The sequence below is a fragment of the Pantherophis guttatus genome, chromosome 3 (assembly GCF_059756535.1).
Source record: "Pantherophis guttatus breed Tessera chromosome 3, ASM5975653v1, whole genome shotgun sequence".
Taxonomy (NCBI): Eukaryota; Metazoa; Chordata; class Lepidosauria; order Squamata; family Colubridae; genus Pantherophis; species Pantherophis guttatus.
In genome coordinates, this window is record NC_142065.1 from 200,410,821 (window position 1) to 200,428,435 (window position 17,615).

Genomic DNA, 17,615 nt, shown 5'->3' on the forward strand with positions numbered 1-17,615 from the left:
CAGTGGCTAAGACGCTGAGCTTGTCAATCCAAAGGTTGGCAGTTCAGCGGTTCGAATCCCTAGTGCCGTGTAATGGGGTGAGCTCCTGTTACTTCTCCCAGCTTCTGTCAACCTAGAAGTTTGAAAGCACATAAAAAATGCAAATAGAAAAATAGGGACCACCTTTGGTGGGAAGGTAACAGCGTTCTGTGCACCTTTGGCATTTAGTCATGCCGGCCACATGACCATGGAGATGTCTTCGGACAGCGCTGGCTCTTCGGCTTTGAAACGGAGATGAGCACCGCCCCCTAGAGTCAGGAACAACTAGCACATATGTGCGAGAGGAACCTTTACCTATGTTAAGGTTTCCCCTGAGAGTGCACAAATTTGGATCACAACTTTTGCTATGTTAAAAGTTTGAAAATTGGCACCAACCTGATGTAAGAAAGGACAATATCCATAGGCAGAATATTTGAACACATTGCAATTAACCCAAAAGTGATCATAAACCTTCAGAAACAGAATTACAAAGATTGGTTTCTTCGAGCTCATAAGTTCACAATGAGATTTAATATCATTTCTTGACTTCTGGGGGAGATATGTCAATTGAAGATGTCTCCATGTAATTGGAGGCAATGACTGCAGCAAAGATCAAGCACCTGGTGAATACTATACACTGGTTCCTTGGAATCTTTCCTGGATAATGATAAAACAGGAGATCGCCCACATGCGGCCCGGATGACATCTCTTGGAGAGAAAGGTGCAGGACAGTGGGTTTCCATGGGATTAAGTCCCATGGGGCTGTTTCCTCAACAACCTGAGAACTTCTCATTGGACATTGACTGATAACAGAGGGTAGCCAGGGAAAAAAGGGGAGCTTAATTGCATATTTTTCTTGCCAAGCTGATAGATAGATAGATAGATAGATAGATAGATAGATAGATAGATAGATAGATAGACAGACAGACAGACAGACAGACAGACAGACAGACAGACAGACAGACAATCTTTATTGACATTTTTTTACTGTGGGCACACTGGCACACATTAAAAATGAAATTCTGTTGTCTGCTCTCAAAAGTGTACACATACATAACACACATACCCACAATATATATATATATATATTACACACATACACACACACATATGAGACTGGATCTTATATTAATTTTTGCTCCAAAAGACTCCAAAAGATTATGAGCCAAGGTGGCACAGTGGTTAGAGTACAGTACTGCAGCTACTTCAGCTGACTGCTAGTTCAGCAGATCAGCGGATCAAATCTCACCGGCTCAAGGTTGACTCAGCCTTCCATCCTTCCGAGGTGGGTAAAATGAGGATCCAGATTGTTGGGGACAATATGCTATTTAGTATACTGTCTTTGGTGTAAGCTGCCCAGAGTCCTCGGAGAGTGGGCGGCATAGAAATAATGAATAATAAAAATAATAAAAATGAAAATTAGGGCTTATTTTCTGGTTAGGTCTTATTTTGGGGGAAATACGGTACTAAATGCACCCATCTGGCTGACAATCAAACTGGGGCTTATTTTGGGGGTATATTACGAATATCCTGAAAAATCATGCTAGGTTATTTTCCGGTTGGGTCCTATTTCCGGGGAAACAGTTTGTGTGTGTGTGTGTGTGTGTGTGTATTAAATGTTTTTCTATCGAGACACCTGGTCTACCCCAGCATGTGGGAGGGAGCATACTGCATCCCTTTCGCCTTTCAGCTCCAATCCAGGAGCCCTCAAGCAGTCGCATTCACGACAAACCACTTTATACCAAATTTATATTTCCCTGAGGGCTGCTTGAGGGCTCCTGGATTGGAGCTGAAAGGCGAAAGGGATGCAATATGCTCCCTCCCACATGCTGGGGTAGACCAGGTGTCTCGATAGAAAAACACTTAATCTCTCCCCTGGCTCAAACTGATGAAAGGAGGAGAACGTGTGGCTCAGAGCTTAATACAACTGCCTAACATGCAGGCAGCCCAAGTAAGATCTTCGAATCCGAGTAAGGGTATGGCTAGCTGATGAGAGCTAAATAGTTTGAAATAGATCTATACTAGTTTCCCTTTATTTCTTTATCAGCGAAATATAAATTTGGTATGTATGTATATATATGTGTGTGTGTGTGTGTGTGTGTGTGTGTGTATACATACACATACATACATACATACACACAAATACACATATATGCACATACACCCAGACATATAAATAATGTGTGTGTGCTCTCAAGCTTCCTCAGAAAAAGGAAGTTTGAGAGTTGACAAGGTTGATTATATGGATCAAAACTGTGACCGAATCTGGATGTTTTGCTTCGGATATCTCCTCCCAGAAGGTAACAAGGAAAACAGATTCTGCCTTGCTAGAATCCTTTTAGCAAGGATCTCAAACCCACTGCTGGATGCTGTTCTCATGTGTATGTTTTTCCAGGTCATCAGTTCTGTGACAAATGGGCCGTTCTCACGAATCCAGCGGACATTAAGACAGGAATCAAGGGATATCTGAAATGTGATATCAGTGTGGCAGGGAAAGGAGACACGATCCAAGCAGTTCAGAAAGGAAGTGATGCCGAAGAGCAGATAGAGAAGTATGACATCCCTTCCCTTCTTCTCCAGCTGGCTCTCAGCTTCTATAAAAAGGAGGCAGCTGCCGTGCAAAATAATGGAAATCCTGCAGGAATAACATGGGTCTTAGGTGGTGCTTGGCAAAATCTATCTTAGCTACAGTGGTTTGCTTTTGATTAAAGAGTTCCTTGGGAAACAGCAGTCTTAATTGCTGCAGAATTCTTGGGATTTTATGGAGAGAAGCTTTGATGGTTGCATTTGGGTAAAATAAAGATGCTAAAATACGTATCATGCATTTCATTTTCACTCCCATTCTGAGATAATTTTGATCATTCCTTGCTAGATTGGAGGCATTCAGACTGGCAATTTATATTTAAATTTAAACAGCAAGCATGAGAGGCAGGAATGGATCTGCACTAAAAGGAATTCAAACTCTTTCAAGTCACGGTCATAATTTGAACAGAGGGCCCTCTGTTTGCTTTTGGAATTCATTAATGCCTGTCCACCATTACTTGTGTGAATGATGTCTTTAGCATAGTATTTCTCAACCGTTGCAACTTTAAGATGTGTAGACCGCACAGTGCTGACTGGGGAACTCTGGAAGTTGAAGTCTACACATCTTAAATTTGCTATGGTGGCACAGTGGTTAGAATGCAGTACTGCAGGCTAATTTTGCCGACTGCCAGCAGTTCAGTTCTCACTGGCTCATGGTGGACTCAGCCTTCCAATGACAGTGACAACAAGAAATTTGTACATTCAGATTGCAAGGTTCCATTAATGGAGCCTTACAATAAAGCAGAATTAGCACATCTTTTGTGTTTCCTGAGTCATGGTGGCTCAGTGGTTAGAATGCAGTATTGCAAGCTAACTCTGCCTACTGCCAGGAGTTCAATCCTGACCTGCCTCAGCCTTCCATCCTCCTGAGGTTGATAAAATGAGGACCCAGTTTGTTGGGAGGCAATATGTTGACTCTGTAAACTGCTTAGAGAGGGCTATAAAGCACTGTGAAGCGGTGTGTAAGTCTAAGTATAGACTTAGACTCAACCCCTCCAAGACCGAGTGGCTGTGGCTTCCAGCGTCCCGATATAGCCAGCTGATGCCATCGCTGGCTGTTGGGGGCGAATCACTCGCCCCCACAGAGAGGGCTCGTAACTTGGGCGTCCTCCTGGATGCACGGCTGTCTTTAGAAGACCATTTGACGGCCGTGGCCAGGGGGGCTTTTTATCACGTTCGCCTGATACGCCAGTTGCGTCCCTTTCTAGATCAGGATTCTCTACGCACAGTCACTCAGGCACTAGTCACTTCCCGCCTGGACTACTGCAACGCTCTCTACATGGGGCTCCCCCTGGGGTGCACCCGGAGGCTGCAGCTGGTCCAGAACGCGGCCGCGCGGGGGATTATGGGGGCGACGAGGTGCTCCCATGTGACACCTCTCCTGCGCGAGCTGCACTGGCTCCCGGTGGTCTTCCGGGTGCGCTTCAAGGTGTTGGTGACCACCTTTAAAGCGCTCCATGGTTTAGGGCCGGGGTACTTACGAGACCGCCTTCTGCCACCAATAGCCTCCCACCGGCCAGTTCGCTCCCACAGAGAGGGCCTCCTCAGGGTGCCGTCCGCCAGACAATGTCGACTGGCGACCCCCAGGGGGAGAGCCTTCTCTGTGATGGCGCCCACCCTCTGGAACAACCTTCCCCCAGAGTTACGTACAATAACAGACCTCCGGAGTTTTCGTCGTGCCCTGAAAACCTATTTATTTCAACTAGCTGGGCTGGCTTGAGTTTAATTTTAAATTGATTTTAAATTGGGTTGTTTTAATTTACGGCCAGAATATTTAATTATTTTAATATTGTTTTTAAATTTTGTATGCTCTGTTTTTACTTTGGCTGTGCACCGCCCTGAGTCCTTTTTGGAGAAGGGCGGTATAGAAATTTAATAAATAAATAAATAAATAAATGAGTGCTATTGCTATTGCTAAGGCTGAGAAACACTGCTCTGGACAAATAGATACAGTTGTTCCAAATTCAACATCCAATTGGACTTGCCTTTTTTTTAAAAAAATATATCTAATTTTGATTTAATTTGGGTTTGAATGTAATAAATGCAATTAAGATTCCACTATACTACTGAATTAAAGTCACTTGATCATTCTTTGCCTAGTTAATAATGTCCTCCTACGGATCCATTCAAAATTGGCAAATTTGGGTGGCAAATTTGGACAGCTTTGGGCTGAAGCCAAGGGTTCATTAAGCATTGAGTTGCTTGGATGCATGCAACCGTTTGTGTGGAATTTCTTTGCTGAGTTTTCTTCAGAGGTTAGCTTATCTGTTCCTTTTCTTTTCTTCCATTTCCCCCTCTTCTCTTCCAGAAATCTCTTGATTCCAAAGGGATTTCCATCAGAAAGACCTTGGGCTAGATTTTATGTGAGAATCTACAAAGCTGAGGAGCTTCCAAAAATGAACTCCAGCATCATGGCCAATGTCACAAAAGCTTTCATAGGCGATAGTAAAGATCTGGTGGATCCATTTGTGGTTGTCATGTTTGCAGGTCAAAGGGTAAGTGGACACGTACAGGGGTTGCCTTTCCTGGTCAGTTGGTCTCCTACAGCCTTTATTTTTTTTCTTGTTGTCTCCTAACAGCTAAAAATGCATAAAATTTTAATTTAGCTGTGGTGAATTTTGAATGAGCAGGGTTATGTTAGCAACTTCAGCAATTTATGCATTTGTTTTACAATGTTTTATACTGCCCTAAACCACAAGACTTTAGGTGCATAATAAAGGAGAAAACCACAATGTGGTCAGGTTTCCCCAGCGCCTTTCAAATATAAATTTATGTCAGAATCAACATAATAACTAATCTTAAAAGTAGGCTAAGTGCCCATTCAAATGAGGCTGAATGATGATCTCTCATCTACTAAGATTGGAGATGGGGAACTATGTCCCCTTTCTGACTTGTGGACTTCTACTCCCAGAATTCCTGAGCCAGCATGGCTGGCTCAAAAATTTTGGGAATTGAAGTCCTCAAGTCAGAAAGAGACCATCGTTCCCCATCTCTGAACTAGATACTGCAGTGAATAAGGGATTGGATTAGATGATCTTTAATACCATCTGATTCTATGAAACAACTGGTCTCCAGAATTTCTGGAATTCCAGAAGGTTTGGGGGCAAATGTACCTCAACAGTGGTGGTGGGACCCTCAACAGGTTCTCCCTAAGTATTCAGACAGGACAGATACAATCCACGTGACTCCTGATACATCCTGGAGCTATGCTGTATAGGGCTTTATTTGTATTAATCAGCATTTTGAATTGGTCCTGGTAGCCTCTTGGCTACCACTTCAGCAATCTCAGAATGAGTGTCATCTACTGTAACCCAGTTCCAACTTTGACTTGTCTTCAAGGGCTGTTCCATCAAGAGCACATTGCAGTAGAAAACTAAGAAGTTTGCTTGCACAACAATTGTTTCAGGATTCAGTTCTGCAGAAGGAGGGATAGCATTGCTATATGATGTATGGAGAGTTCTACCAAAATGCTTCTCCTATTTGTACAAAAGCTGCATCTTTCTTTATCTTTCGGGACTTACACTAGATTTCCTTCTTCATCATTCCCAGCAGGATCCCATGTAGATTTCTGTCTTTGGGTAGAAGACCACTGCTATTGTCAACTCTGAAGCTGGCCTGACTGAGGCCATCTTGGAGGCTTCAGTGTTGCCACAATGGTGATAAGGGATAGGGAGAGAGGAATAGAGATAGCTGGGGTTTTGTAGCCAAACAATATAATTTTCCCTGAGAATCAAGGACATTCCCACAGGTGGCTGAAGAGAGGAAGAGTGAAGTTTCCAAGCAACTGGACAGCACCTTGATTGGACTATGTGACTGATTGTTTGGGAAAGGGGGAATTTTTTTCCTTTTAATCAGGTGAAAGCTGCGGGAATATTCAGAGTCGGTTTTCACCAGTCTGTGCCAATATGATATATCCAATAAACCTGGTGCAGAATGCGGCCGCGCAGGGAATTATGGGAGCGAGGGGGTGCTCCCATGTGACACCTCTCCTGCGTGAGCTGCATTGGCTTCCAGTGGTCTTCCGGGTGCACTTCAAGGTGTTGGTCACCACCTTTAAAGAGCTCCATGGCATGGGACCTAGGTATTTGCAGGACCGCCTTCTGCCGCCGATAGCCTCCCACCAACCAGTACGCTCCCACAGAGAGGGACTCCTCAGGGTGCCGTCAGCCAGGCAATGTCGGCTGGCGACCCCCAGGGGGAGGGCCTTCTCTGTGGCAGCTCCTGCCCTCTGGAACGATTTGCCCCCGGAGATACGAAGGATATCGGATCTCCAGGTTTTTCGCTGTGCCCTAAAAACTTTTCTTTTCCATCAAGTAGGGCTGGCGTGAAAACCCCCCCCCCTTTTTTTTTAGTCTTTGCTTTTTAAATTGTCAAATGGGTTTTAGTTTTCAATGTTTTAAATTTTTGGGCCACAGTTATTTAATTCGTTTAATAATTTTAAATTTTGTATTGATATGTGTTTTAGTTCTGGCTGTGCACCGCCCTGAGTCCACTTGGAGAAGGGCGGGATATAAATTGAATAAATAAATAAATAAATAAATAAATAAATAAATAAATAAATAAGTAAGTAAGTAAGTAAGTAAGTAAGTAAGTAAGTAAGTAAATAAATAAATAAATAAATAAATAAATAAACAATAAATAAATAAATAAATAAATAAATAAATAAATAAATAAATAAATAAATAAACCTGTTCTTTGAGGAACCTACTTGCCTCGGAGTTCTGTTTGCTATGGGTGTATTACTTGGAACCCTGACAGTTATTTCTCATGAATATCAGAATCCAGAACGAAGTTATGTTAGAACAGGGGTCCGCAACTCCGGGCTGTGGCCCATTACTGGGCTGTGGCCTATTTGGAACCGGGCCATGTCAATGGAGGGCCAGTGCGCATGCACGCACAAACAGCTTGATCTGCACAAGCAGCAGGCTGGTGTGCATGCACATGCGTGAGCAGCTCAACTTGTGCAAGTCGAGGTGGGGAGCATATGTGCCTGCCCACTGGCCTGCCACTCACACAAGTCCAATTGTTTGCGCGTGTATGAGCCAGCCTGTGGCTTGTGTGGCCCAGTTCTCCTCTCCCACCCCAGCCAGGCTACCAAGCCACAAAGATTGAGGACTGCTGCATTAGAGAGTATTGTTCCCAGCTAGAGTAGAATGGATGTTTGGTGACGACCTCCTTTAACCAGTCTCTTTTATTTTAGGGGCGAACCACGGTGCAAAAAAATTGTGCTGATCCTGTGTGGCATGAACAGGTTGTCTTTAAAGAAATGTTTCCCCCACTGTGCCGGAGAGTCAAAATCCAAGTATGGGACGAAGGCAGCATGAATGATGTGGCTTTGGCAACTCATATGATAGACCTGAAGAAGATCTCAAATGAGCAGGACGGCGAGAAAGGTAAAGAGACAAATGCTTCTCTGGTTAAAAAACAAACTCAAGCTGTAGAGGTGTGATGATCTTGGAGAATGAGGTGCTGCCTAGGAAACAATCAGATAAGAGAAGCAGGAGCCCCCAGTGGCTTAACGGTTAGAGAAAGAAACTTAGAGTGGACATACCATAATTGATCAAGTGGTTAAAAATGACAGCAGGACGTTTGCACATTCAGATTTGCATGATTCCATTAATGGAGCCTTACAATAAAACAGAATTAGCACACCTTAGTTTCAATTGAGAAAATGTGAACATCCTAGACCAAGCCAAGTCAAAAATGCCAGGGAATTTCTAGAAGCCTGGCACTCTGACAAATCAGCCACCAAGATCAGCATAGATTTACTCCAAGCTTACATCAGACCAACAATCAAATAAACAATACCCCAATCAAGAAACTGCCAAAAAAACAAACAGCAAACAGAATCGCTAAGACCACCCCCACCAACATTGACAGGCAAGCCACTAGAATATAAACTTACAGCAAACTCCACTCCTTACTAGCACTGATGATGTTACCTAGTTGGGTAATGAAATGTCTGCAAGAAAACAAGCAAGCTCAGAGAGCACCAAGGACCCCTCATTTCAACCCTGAGCTACAAATATTCTCTTTTATTGACACCTTTTGTGTTTCCTGAGCTGTGATGGCACAGTTGTTCGAATGCAGTATTACAGTATTCCGTCCTTCTGAGGTTGGTAAAATGAGGACCCAGATTGTAGTTAAAGAATATATAATTTCTTTTTATAGGGTAGATTGAATTGCCCAACGCACTCATACACACACTTTTCCCTTGGAGGAAAAAAAGATGGTACCCAAATAAATGCACAATGCATTTCCTGTTATTTTAGTTCACCACAGTACACATATCTAAAATTGTAGAAAAGCTATCTGAGAACTTGGTTTTCAAGCAGATTCCCTTTACTGGAAATTCTTTTCAGGGAAATCAAACTCTCTTGTTTTCTAAACTGGATTGGATAAGGCACAAATACAGCACACACACCCAGGGGTGGGCTTCAAAAATTTTAGCAAGGGTTCTTTGCCGAGTTGCTGGGTGGGCGTGACCATGGGGGCGTGGCCTAGTCAGCCTCCTGCATTATGGCGGGGTGTGTGTTTTGTCCTCCCCGGGCTCTGGAGGCTTTCTTTGAGCCTCCGGGAGGGCGAAAACGCCCCTCCCCCAGGCTCCAGAGGCTCTCAGAAGACCCAAACTTCCAGTAGGCCCATTTTTTGCCCTCCCTGAGTCTCCGCGTGCACCTGCACTTACCTGCATCCAAAACGGGCCACGTGGGGACTCCCAGGAGGGGCGGGGTGGGTGGGCGAGGCCAGCCAAGAGTTGGATTTGGGGGTTCTCCGAACTGCATAGAATCTTAGCTAGAGGTTCTCCTGAACCAGCAGTGGGTTGCCCCCGGTTCGCACTGGTTCTACAGAACCGATAGTAAAACTGGCGGGAGGCCCCGCCCACTGACCCTGATGTCATGAAAACGCTTCTGCGCATGTGCATAAGAGCACGAGCGGCCCCGTTGCGAACCGGTAGTAAAGGTAAGTAGAATCTACCCCTGTCCTGAACCCCTGCGAACCCCCAGCAGCCCACTCCTGCACACACCCCATTCATTTACAATTATGTAAAAGTCACCTATAATTTCTAGTCAAGACTTTAATTTACTTGTGTAGATTTACTAGCAAATAAATATATCAATTTGTAAGATATGCAGCAAGCCACTATGCCACCTCAAAAGTGTATTTGGCACACAACTAAACATGCCTGCTTCAGTGGTGGGTTTCAAAAATTTTTACTACCAGTTCTGTGGGTGTGGCTTGGTGGGTGTGGCATAGCTTGATAGGCGTGGCAGGGGAAAGATACTGTAAAATCCCCATTCCCACCCCACTCCAGGGGAAGGATACTGTAAAATCTCCATTCCCTCCCCAATCCAGGGGAAGGTTACTGCAAAATCCCCATTTCCTTGCAATCAGCTGGGACTCGGGAGGCAGAGAATAGATGTAGGCGGGGCCAGTCAGAATTTTTACTACCGGTTCTCTGAACTACGCAAAATTTCCACTACCGGTTCTCCAAACTACTCAAAATTTCCGCTACCGGTTCTCCAGAACTGGTCAGAATCTGCTGAAACCCACCTCTGGCCTGTTTGTGTTGGGCATCTTTGTTTTTCTCATGCTTTATTAGACTTTCTCTTTATGGAACGTATCTCTTTTTTCAGGTTTCCTGCCTACTTTTGGGCCTGCTTGGATCAATCTTTATGGTGCACCCAAAACCCACGGCTTGATGGATGACTACCAGGAACTCAACGAAGGTTATGGGGAAGGTGTCTCTTTTAGGGGTCGTCTCCTAATTGAGCTTGCAGTGGAAATCCTCTCTGGTGCAGCCCAGGAATCAAAGTTCTCAAAGATCATCAAGGATGTGAAACGGTCATCAAAGGACAAAGATTCTAAAAGTTCAAAAGGGACCGGAAAAGACAAAGGGGCAGAAGATGGCAAGTCACCTTCCTCTTCAGACAAAACAAATTCAACAGATGCAGAAGTGGAAGCTTTTGATGTCCCCCCTGAGGTAAATAATTAAAATCTGGATCTGCTTTACAAATGAATCTTGCTTTACTAGATGAATCTTGAGGCTTTATTCTGAGGCAGGATAAGAAAATAACACAATCATATAACCCAAATCAGCAATCAAAAACTATTCAATTATACTAAAGAATATAATAAGATCTTATGACCCTTCTGGCAGGCAATCCCAAAGAGGTGATGGCAGGTGGACTCAGGGGTGGGCTTCCATAATTTTAGCAAAGGGTTCTCTGCCTGGTTGCTGGGTGGGTGTGGGCGTGGCCATGGTAGGCATGGCCTAGTTGGCCTCCTGCACCATGGCGGGGGGGGGGTGTTTTTGCCCTCCCCAGGCTCCGGAGGCTTTCCTTGAGCCTCCAGGAGGGCGAAAACTGCCTCCCCAGGCTCCAGAGGCCCTCTGGAGACTGGAAACGGGCCTGTTTCCAGTCTTCCCAAACATCTGGTAGGCCCATTTTTCACCCTCCCCAAGCCTCCGTGCGCGCCCTGCACTTACCTGCATCCAAAACGGGCCGCGTAGAGACTTCTGGGAGGGGAGGGGTGGGGTGGGCAGGGCCAGCCAGGAGTGGGATTTGGGGGTTCTCTGAACTGCACAGAATCTTAGCTAGGGGTTCTCCCGAACCCCTGCGAACCCCAAGCAGCCCACCCCTGGATGAATCCCAAGAAGTAGGTCTGGTCTTGTTTTAGATGGCACAGCTCCTACTGAAAGGTAGTTCTCTGGGACATTTTTTCAGAATTTTCCATTTCCTCAACACACTACAGTTTCCAGAAGGGTTGGGTTAGAGGTACTTTTGTGGTCAGAAACAATGACCTCTTGAGGCTTTATTCTGAGGCAGGATAAGAAAATAACATAATCATATAACCCAAATCAGCAATCAAACACTGTTCAATTTTACTAAAGAATATAAGACAAAGGAAGACCTTATGACCCTTCTGGCAGGGAATCCCAAGGAGATGGACCCCCTCAAAGCTACCAGGCAGGTGGACCCTCTCAAAGTTAGCAAACATGGAGCATAGGTTCTGAACCATAATTAAGCACTTATGCTTCTCAATGGTCTCATCTCACCGGATGTTATCAATGACAAGAGGATAAGTATCTATCTTGGAATATGCTGCATTCCTGCCAGGACTAAGATCATCAAATTTTGTTGAAGGTGATGTTGAGACCACATGAAAGTTAAGGATCATCTGTTTCTCAAGGTTATTTGAGGATGAGAAAGATCATCCTACTCTGCAAGTCAGAACAAAGGACTAGACCGAAGAAAGTATAATCCAGTGTGACCTTTTAGTGACTAAAACAAATATTTGCTTAATTATGCACTACGTATTTGTCCATTACATGAGATTGTCAAGAAAGAGGTATACAGCACTATCTAATTCTTCCTCTGTTGGAGCCACCCTCACTACAGAAGGTTCATGGAGAAGTCATATGACCTTAAATCTCTTTAAATATGTACTGGGCCTGTGTCAACATGCAAATCTCTAAAGACAGATACCAATGGAGCTGGTCTTCTGTTTGCTTCTCCAAAGCACCTAGGGGCAAGACAAGATGTCATGGATGGATGATCATTAAAGAGAGATCCAACCTAGAATTAAGGAGAAATTTCATGACAGTGAGAACAATTAATCAGTGGAACATCTTGCCTCCAGAAGTTGTGGGTGCTCCATCATTGCAAGTTTTCAAGAAGAGACTGGACAGCTGGAATAATAGTCTCCTGCTTGAGCAGGGGATTTAAAAAAAAAATCCTTATTTATTTTTATTTATTTGTTTCATCAAGCATGTATTAAATGACAGATATAAGTATAGACATAACTATGAATACATGAGATGGATACGAATAAAAGGGAACAGTAGGACAGGGACGGTAGGCACGCTGGTGCGGTTATGCACGCCCCTTACAGACCTCTTAGGAATGGGGTGAGGTCAACAGTAGACAGTCTAAGGTTAAAGTTTTGGGGGTTTGGGGAAGAAACCACAGAGTCAGGTAGTGCATTCCAGGCATTGACCACTCTGTTACTGAAGTCGTATTTTCTGCAATCGAGTTTGGAGTGGTTTACCTTAAGTTTGTATCTATTGTTTGCTCATGTATTGTTGTGGTTGAAGCTGAAGTAGTCATTGACATTGACTACTATGTAGATAGGACATTGTAGCAGATAAATTCATGTACTACGTTTAGGTCAGGCCGAAGGTGGCGTAGTTCTAAGTTGTCTAAGCCCAAAATTTCAAGTCTGGTGGCATAAGGCATTCTATTGCGGGTAGAGGAATGGAGGACTCTTCTCGTGAAATATTCTAGTCCAATGAAATATTGGACTAGAAGACCTCCAAGGTCCCGTCCAATCCTATTATTCTGTGTTCTGTGTTCTAGTTCTACTTTAAATTATATGCAATGTCAACCTTGGGATGGTAGGAAGTGCCAGTAGCCTGTTATCTCCTTGGTGCTCTTGTGTTTATATCTGATCTGTCTGCATGTTAAATCAGAGACTTTTTTAAGGAAAAACATCAGCATCCTTTGAGGGCAAATGTTGTGACTAAGGCTGAAGGCAAAAGGATGGGTTACGAGGGTAGCATTGATGAAACGACTTGTGCTTGATAGCACTGTGTAAAATGCAGCATATTTCATCCACAGCAGTGGTGGGTTCCTACCGGTTCGGCCCGGTTCTTCCGAGCCGGTAGTGGTGATGATATGACATCACAGAACCGGTTCTGCCCCCCCGCGCCCCCCCACGTTATTCTTACCTTTTATTTGGCTCCACCCCCAATCTATTGCTGCCTCCTGAGTCCCAGCTGATGGCTAGAGGGAAAAAAACTGTTTAAACTCTTATTGGGGAGCTTCAAAGGGCCGCCCTACAGCTGACCAGTGTTAAAAGAAAACAAATGAGTAGACCAGTGCCTGCAAAAATACATGAGTAGATCAGTGTCTGCAAAAATAAATGGGTAGATCGGTACAGCTCTGCAAGCAGTTAAAAGCCTGGTAGACCAGTACCTCTGCTAAATTCTAAAGAATTGTCACATGACCATCAAGCCACACCCACAAAATAAGTCACACCCACAGAACCGGTAGTAAAAAAATTTAGAACCAACCCGTGATCCACAGGATGGGATTTTCTGTTCTTGGGCCTTGCAGATTTGTTTTTAAGGATCCTCTGCTTTTTAGAGAAGGTTTTAAAGATGGAAAGGCAGAAGGGACAGAGAAATTACTTCTCCCAGTTCTATTGAAGGAAGTAATTCGTTAACTTGTCCAGGGGCTTCTGCAGTCTGAACCCTGCACTGTTTATTGTTTAGAGTTGAAGAGTATAATTAAACAGGGTGACATTTTATCCTAAACACACACATTATTTAACATTAATTTCATCCCATATGTGCTTAGGTATGAATAAAGATGTCAGTAATTTATGTTGGTAATCAGCCTTGTAGCAGCATTTTTTATATATCTCCCGTAAAGCGGTCTTTAATCTTATGGAATTGCCTGTAAGGAAAAAAAAATGCTCAGTGCATAATAATCAGGGCAAATGATGAGGATTTGTTATGGTATAAGATGAAATAAGTACTTTTACCATCTGATGCCGGCGGCCATATTCAAATGAAATGCATTTGTAAATTCTGTCTGAATCATTGACAATTATTACTTGAAAATTTAGATGTCTGTTCTTATGTGAAGATGGATTAGAACTGAATGATCTAAGTATTGATGTAATTGAGACCTTACCTCTGTCAATTCTCATGAATTCCATGGAGGTAATGTCTATGATATGTAATATTGTGCAATATTAGAACTTTAGGCCATCGTATAGATATCTGATCATTGACCATAATAAAAGGTTTGATCAGGAGATCCAATACAGCAAGCTTTTCAAGCCTGTGGAAATTTTTGAACATCTGTTTTATAAGCACTTTCATAGTAGATTTGGCAAGTATCAAAACATCTGGATTGACACAGGGCTGTGGCATCAACTATTTTAATTTCTAAAGAGACTTTTAAGGGTTAGTGATGGTCAGAGGCATTGCTAAAAATACAGGTTATGCTTGAGGCCAATATTTTTTTTTTTACAAACCTACTAGTTTTCTATTCCTTTTTGTTTCAGGTAAAGTAAAATAAACTGTGCAGAAATTACTTTCACGCCTGTTTTGCTCAGTTTCATATGTCCCATAGCAAATATGAAACCAGTACTGTGCCAAAATTCTCTGGGCATATCTTGGTGTCTGTTCATGTGTAAACTGTTACAAATTCATTTTAAAGTAGATTTCCTTTGTGATGTTTTTATCAGATACATGAAGAACAACTTGCGGAATTCCTTCTCTTTGGGGCATTTTTTGAAGCAACCATGATTGATAGGAAGGTTGGAGATAAACCAATAAGCTTTGAAGTATCTGTTGGTATGTGTATAAAATTCTATTCCAAATAGAAATTCCCCAGGCTGATGTTACTGTTAACCATTTGATCTGACTGTTCTTTCAAATAGCTTTACTCCGGGGTGGGGTTCAAATCCTTTAGCAACGGGTTCGCTGCCCCGTTGCTGGGTGGGCGTGGACATGATGGGCGTGGCCTAATCGGCTGCCTGCACCACAGCAGTGGGGGGGTGTTTTTCACCCTCTCCAGGCTCCGGAGGCTTTCCTTGATTCTCCAGGAGGGCGAAAACAGCTTTCTCCGGGCTCCAGAGGCCCTCCGGAGGCCAGAAACAGGCCCGTTTCCGGACTTCCGGAACTTCCGGGAGGCCTGTTTTTCGCCCTCCCCAGGCTCTGGAGGCTTTCCTTGAGACTCTGGGAGGGCGAAAACAGCTTTCCCCGGGCTCCGGAGGCCCTCTGAAGGCCAGAAACAGGCCCGTTTCCAGACTTCCAGAACTTCCAGGGGGTCTGTTTTTCACCCTCCCCAGGCTCTGGAGGCTTTTCTTGAGCCTCCAGGAGGGCGAAAATGGCTTTTCCTGGGCTCTGGAGGCATTCCGGAGCCCAGAAACAGGCCAGTTTCTGGACTTCCAGAACCTCCGGTAGGCCCATTTTTTTGCCCTCCCAGGCCCTCTGCGTGGAGGAATGATGAATGAGCCGCATGGCCAACCAGGGATGGCATTTGGGGGTTCATCGAACCCCGGCGATCCTTGGCTAGAGGATCACCCAAACCCTGCCGAACCGCCAGGAGCCCACCCCTGGCTTTACCTAATTTAGAAAGTGTGTACTAATGCCACAAAAAAAATAAAAATAAAAAACATTTTGCTCTTCCCTCAGGTTGCTTGAGTCAGGGCCAGTATCAAACTTCAGGAAAAACCCAGCATGTCTTTTCATTACAAGAAAAATCTTTTTTCATTCTAAGTACATCAGTTGTTATCTCAAGATAACAAGCCTGTATTATCAGCCTGGGTGTAGAGAAGAAGGCTTTTTAGGTAAATAAGTCTAAGTCTAATATTGACTGAAACATGAGGCTTGGGAGAGGCTGAATGTGTCAGAACCTCATGAGTGTATTTGTGTACTGTGGATTAGAGCAAGGCCTTATCCTGTTTCTCCACCCTCTTAAGAAAGGTTAAGGGAGAGACTTTTCCATTAGTCATGCTGGCTAGGAGAGCCAGTCCTCGACTTATGACCACAATTAAATTCAGAATTTATGTTGCTAAGTGAGAAATTTGTTAAGGGAGTTGTACGACTTTTTTTTTGCCACAATTGTTAAGCGAATCACTGCAGTTGTAAAGTGAATAACACGGTTGTTAAGTGAACCTGGTTACCCCGTTGACTTTGCTTGTCAGAAGGTCTCAAAAGATGATCACGTGACCCTGGGGCATTGCAACTGTCATAAATATGAGCCAGTTGCCAAGCATCTGAGTTTTGATCACCTGATCATGGGGATGCTGCAAAGGTCATAACTGTGAAAAATAGTCATAAGTCACTTTTTTCAGTGTCGTTGTAACTTTGAACGGTCAATAAATGAACTGTTGTAAGTCGAGGACTATTTGTACTGTATCATGTATCAACTGGATATTATTCTATAGGATCAAAGAATTGATAGGATTGTAGTCCAAACTGTCAGGATACCAAGGGGAAGGTTGTAGACAGGGATTTTCCAAAGACCGAGGATATAGGTGAATCACACAGGTGATTTGTTATAGGGATCCCATTTAGGATCCCTTTCTAAAGCCTGTATCAGGGTCCCAAGTAACACCCTCAACGAAAGAAGACTCCGAGGCTTGGATTTCCTCAAAGTTACATTTTATTAGAGATGTCATATTGGCACATCTGGGGAAACCCGAATCTGAAAGCTTCCAGGTTTTCCCCACCCAAAAGAAAGTTCAAGTCCCTGCCCAGCACCCACAATGCACTGTCCCTACTGGAGATGCCTCCCAGTTCCCTCATGGCAGCTGCAGGGCACCGTGGCCTTGACTTTCTGAGAAAAGAATGTTATTTTGACTATATATCACCAATGCTCTATATAATCCCCCCTCCCATTTTCCCACAGTAGAAATTGTAGCAGGCCTGAAGGCTCAATTGTAAAAGATGGCTTCCAGTAGGGGTGAAATGCTCCCGGTTCGGACCGGATTGCCCGATCCGGTAGCAATGGAGGCAGGTGGTTCGGAGAGCCGGTAGCAAAAATCCCTGCCCCCCCCCCGCCCCGCTGAGCCACACAATCATCAGAGGCTTTTTTAAAAAAAAAATTTAAAGCATTTTTTCTACAACCTCTTCGGCGGAAAAAATTCAGAGGCATGTAAAAGAAAAAAAGTCTCTGATGATCATGCAGCTCAGCTGGGATCGTCAAATGCTTTTAAAAGCCTCTGATGATCCCAGCTGAGTTGCCTGATCGGCAGAGGCTTTTTTTCTTTTAAATGCCTCTGACGATCCAAGCTGAGTTGCCTGATTGGCAGACGCTTTTTTTCTTTTAAATGCCTCTGACGATCCAAGCTAAGTTGCCTGATCGGCAGAGGCTTTTAAAAGAAAAAAAGCCTCTGCCAATCAGGCAACTCAGCTGGGATCGTCAGAGCCTTTTGAAAGCATTTTTTACAACCTCTTCGCCAAAGAGGTTGTAGAAAAGATGGTTTTAAAAGTAAAA

The 17,615-nt window shown here is 43.9% G+C and overlaps 1 protein-coding gene across 1 annotated transcript in view; it reads left to right on the forward strand.

Annotated features, from left to right (window-relative positions):
* Positions 1–17,615, forward strand: part of FER1L6 (fer-1 like family member 6) — a 129,054-nt gene that overhangs the window by 32,885 nt on the left and 78,554 nt on the right. The window contains exons 8-12 of the mRNA XM_087890886.1: positions 2,414–2,570; positions 4,910–5,096; positions 7,802–7,994; positions 10,236–10,582; positions 14,857–14,965. Of these exons, the coding sequence (XP_087747012.1) occupies positions 2,414–2,570; positions 4,910–5,096; positions 7,802–7,994; positions 10,236–10,582; positions 14,857–14,965 (993 nt within the window). The remainder of the gene's footprint in view (positions 1–2,413; positions 2,571–4,909; positions 5,097–7,801; positions 7,995–10,235; positions 10,583–14,856; positions 14,966–17,615) is intronic.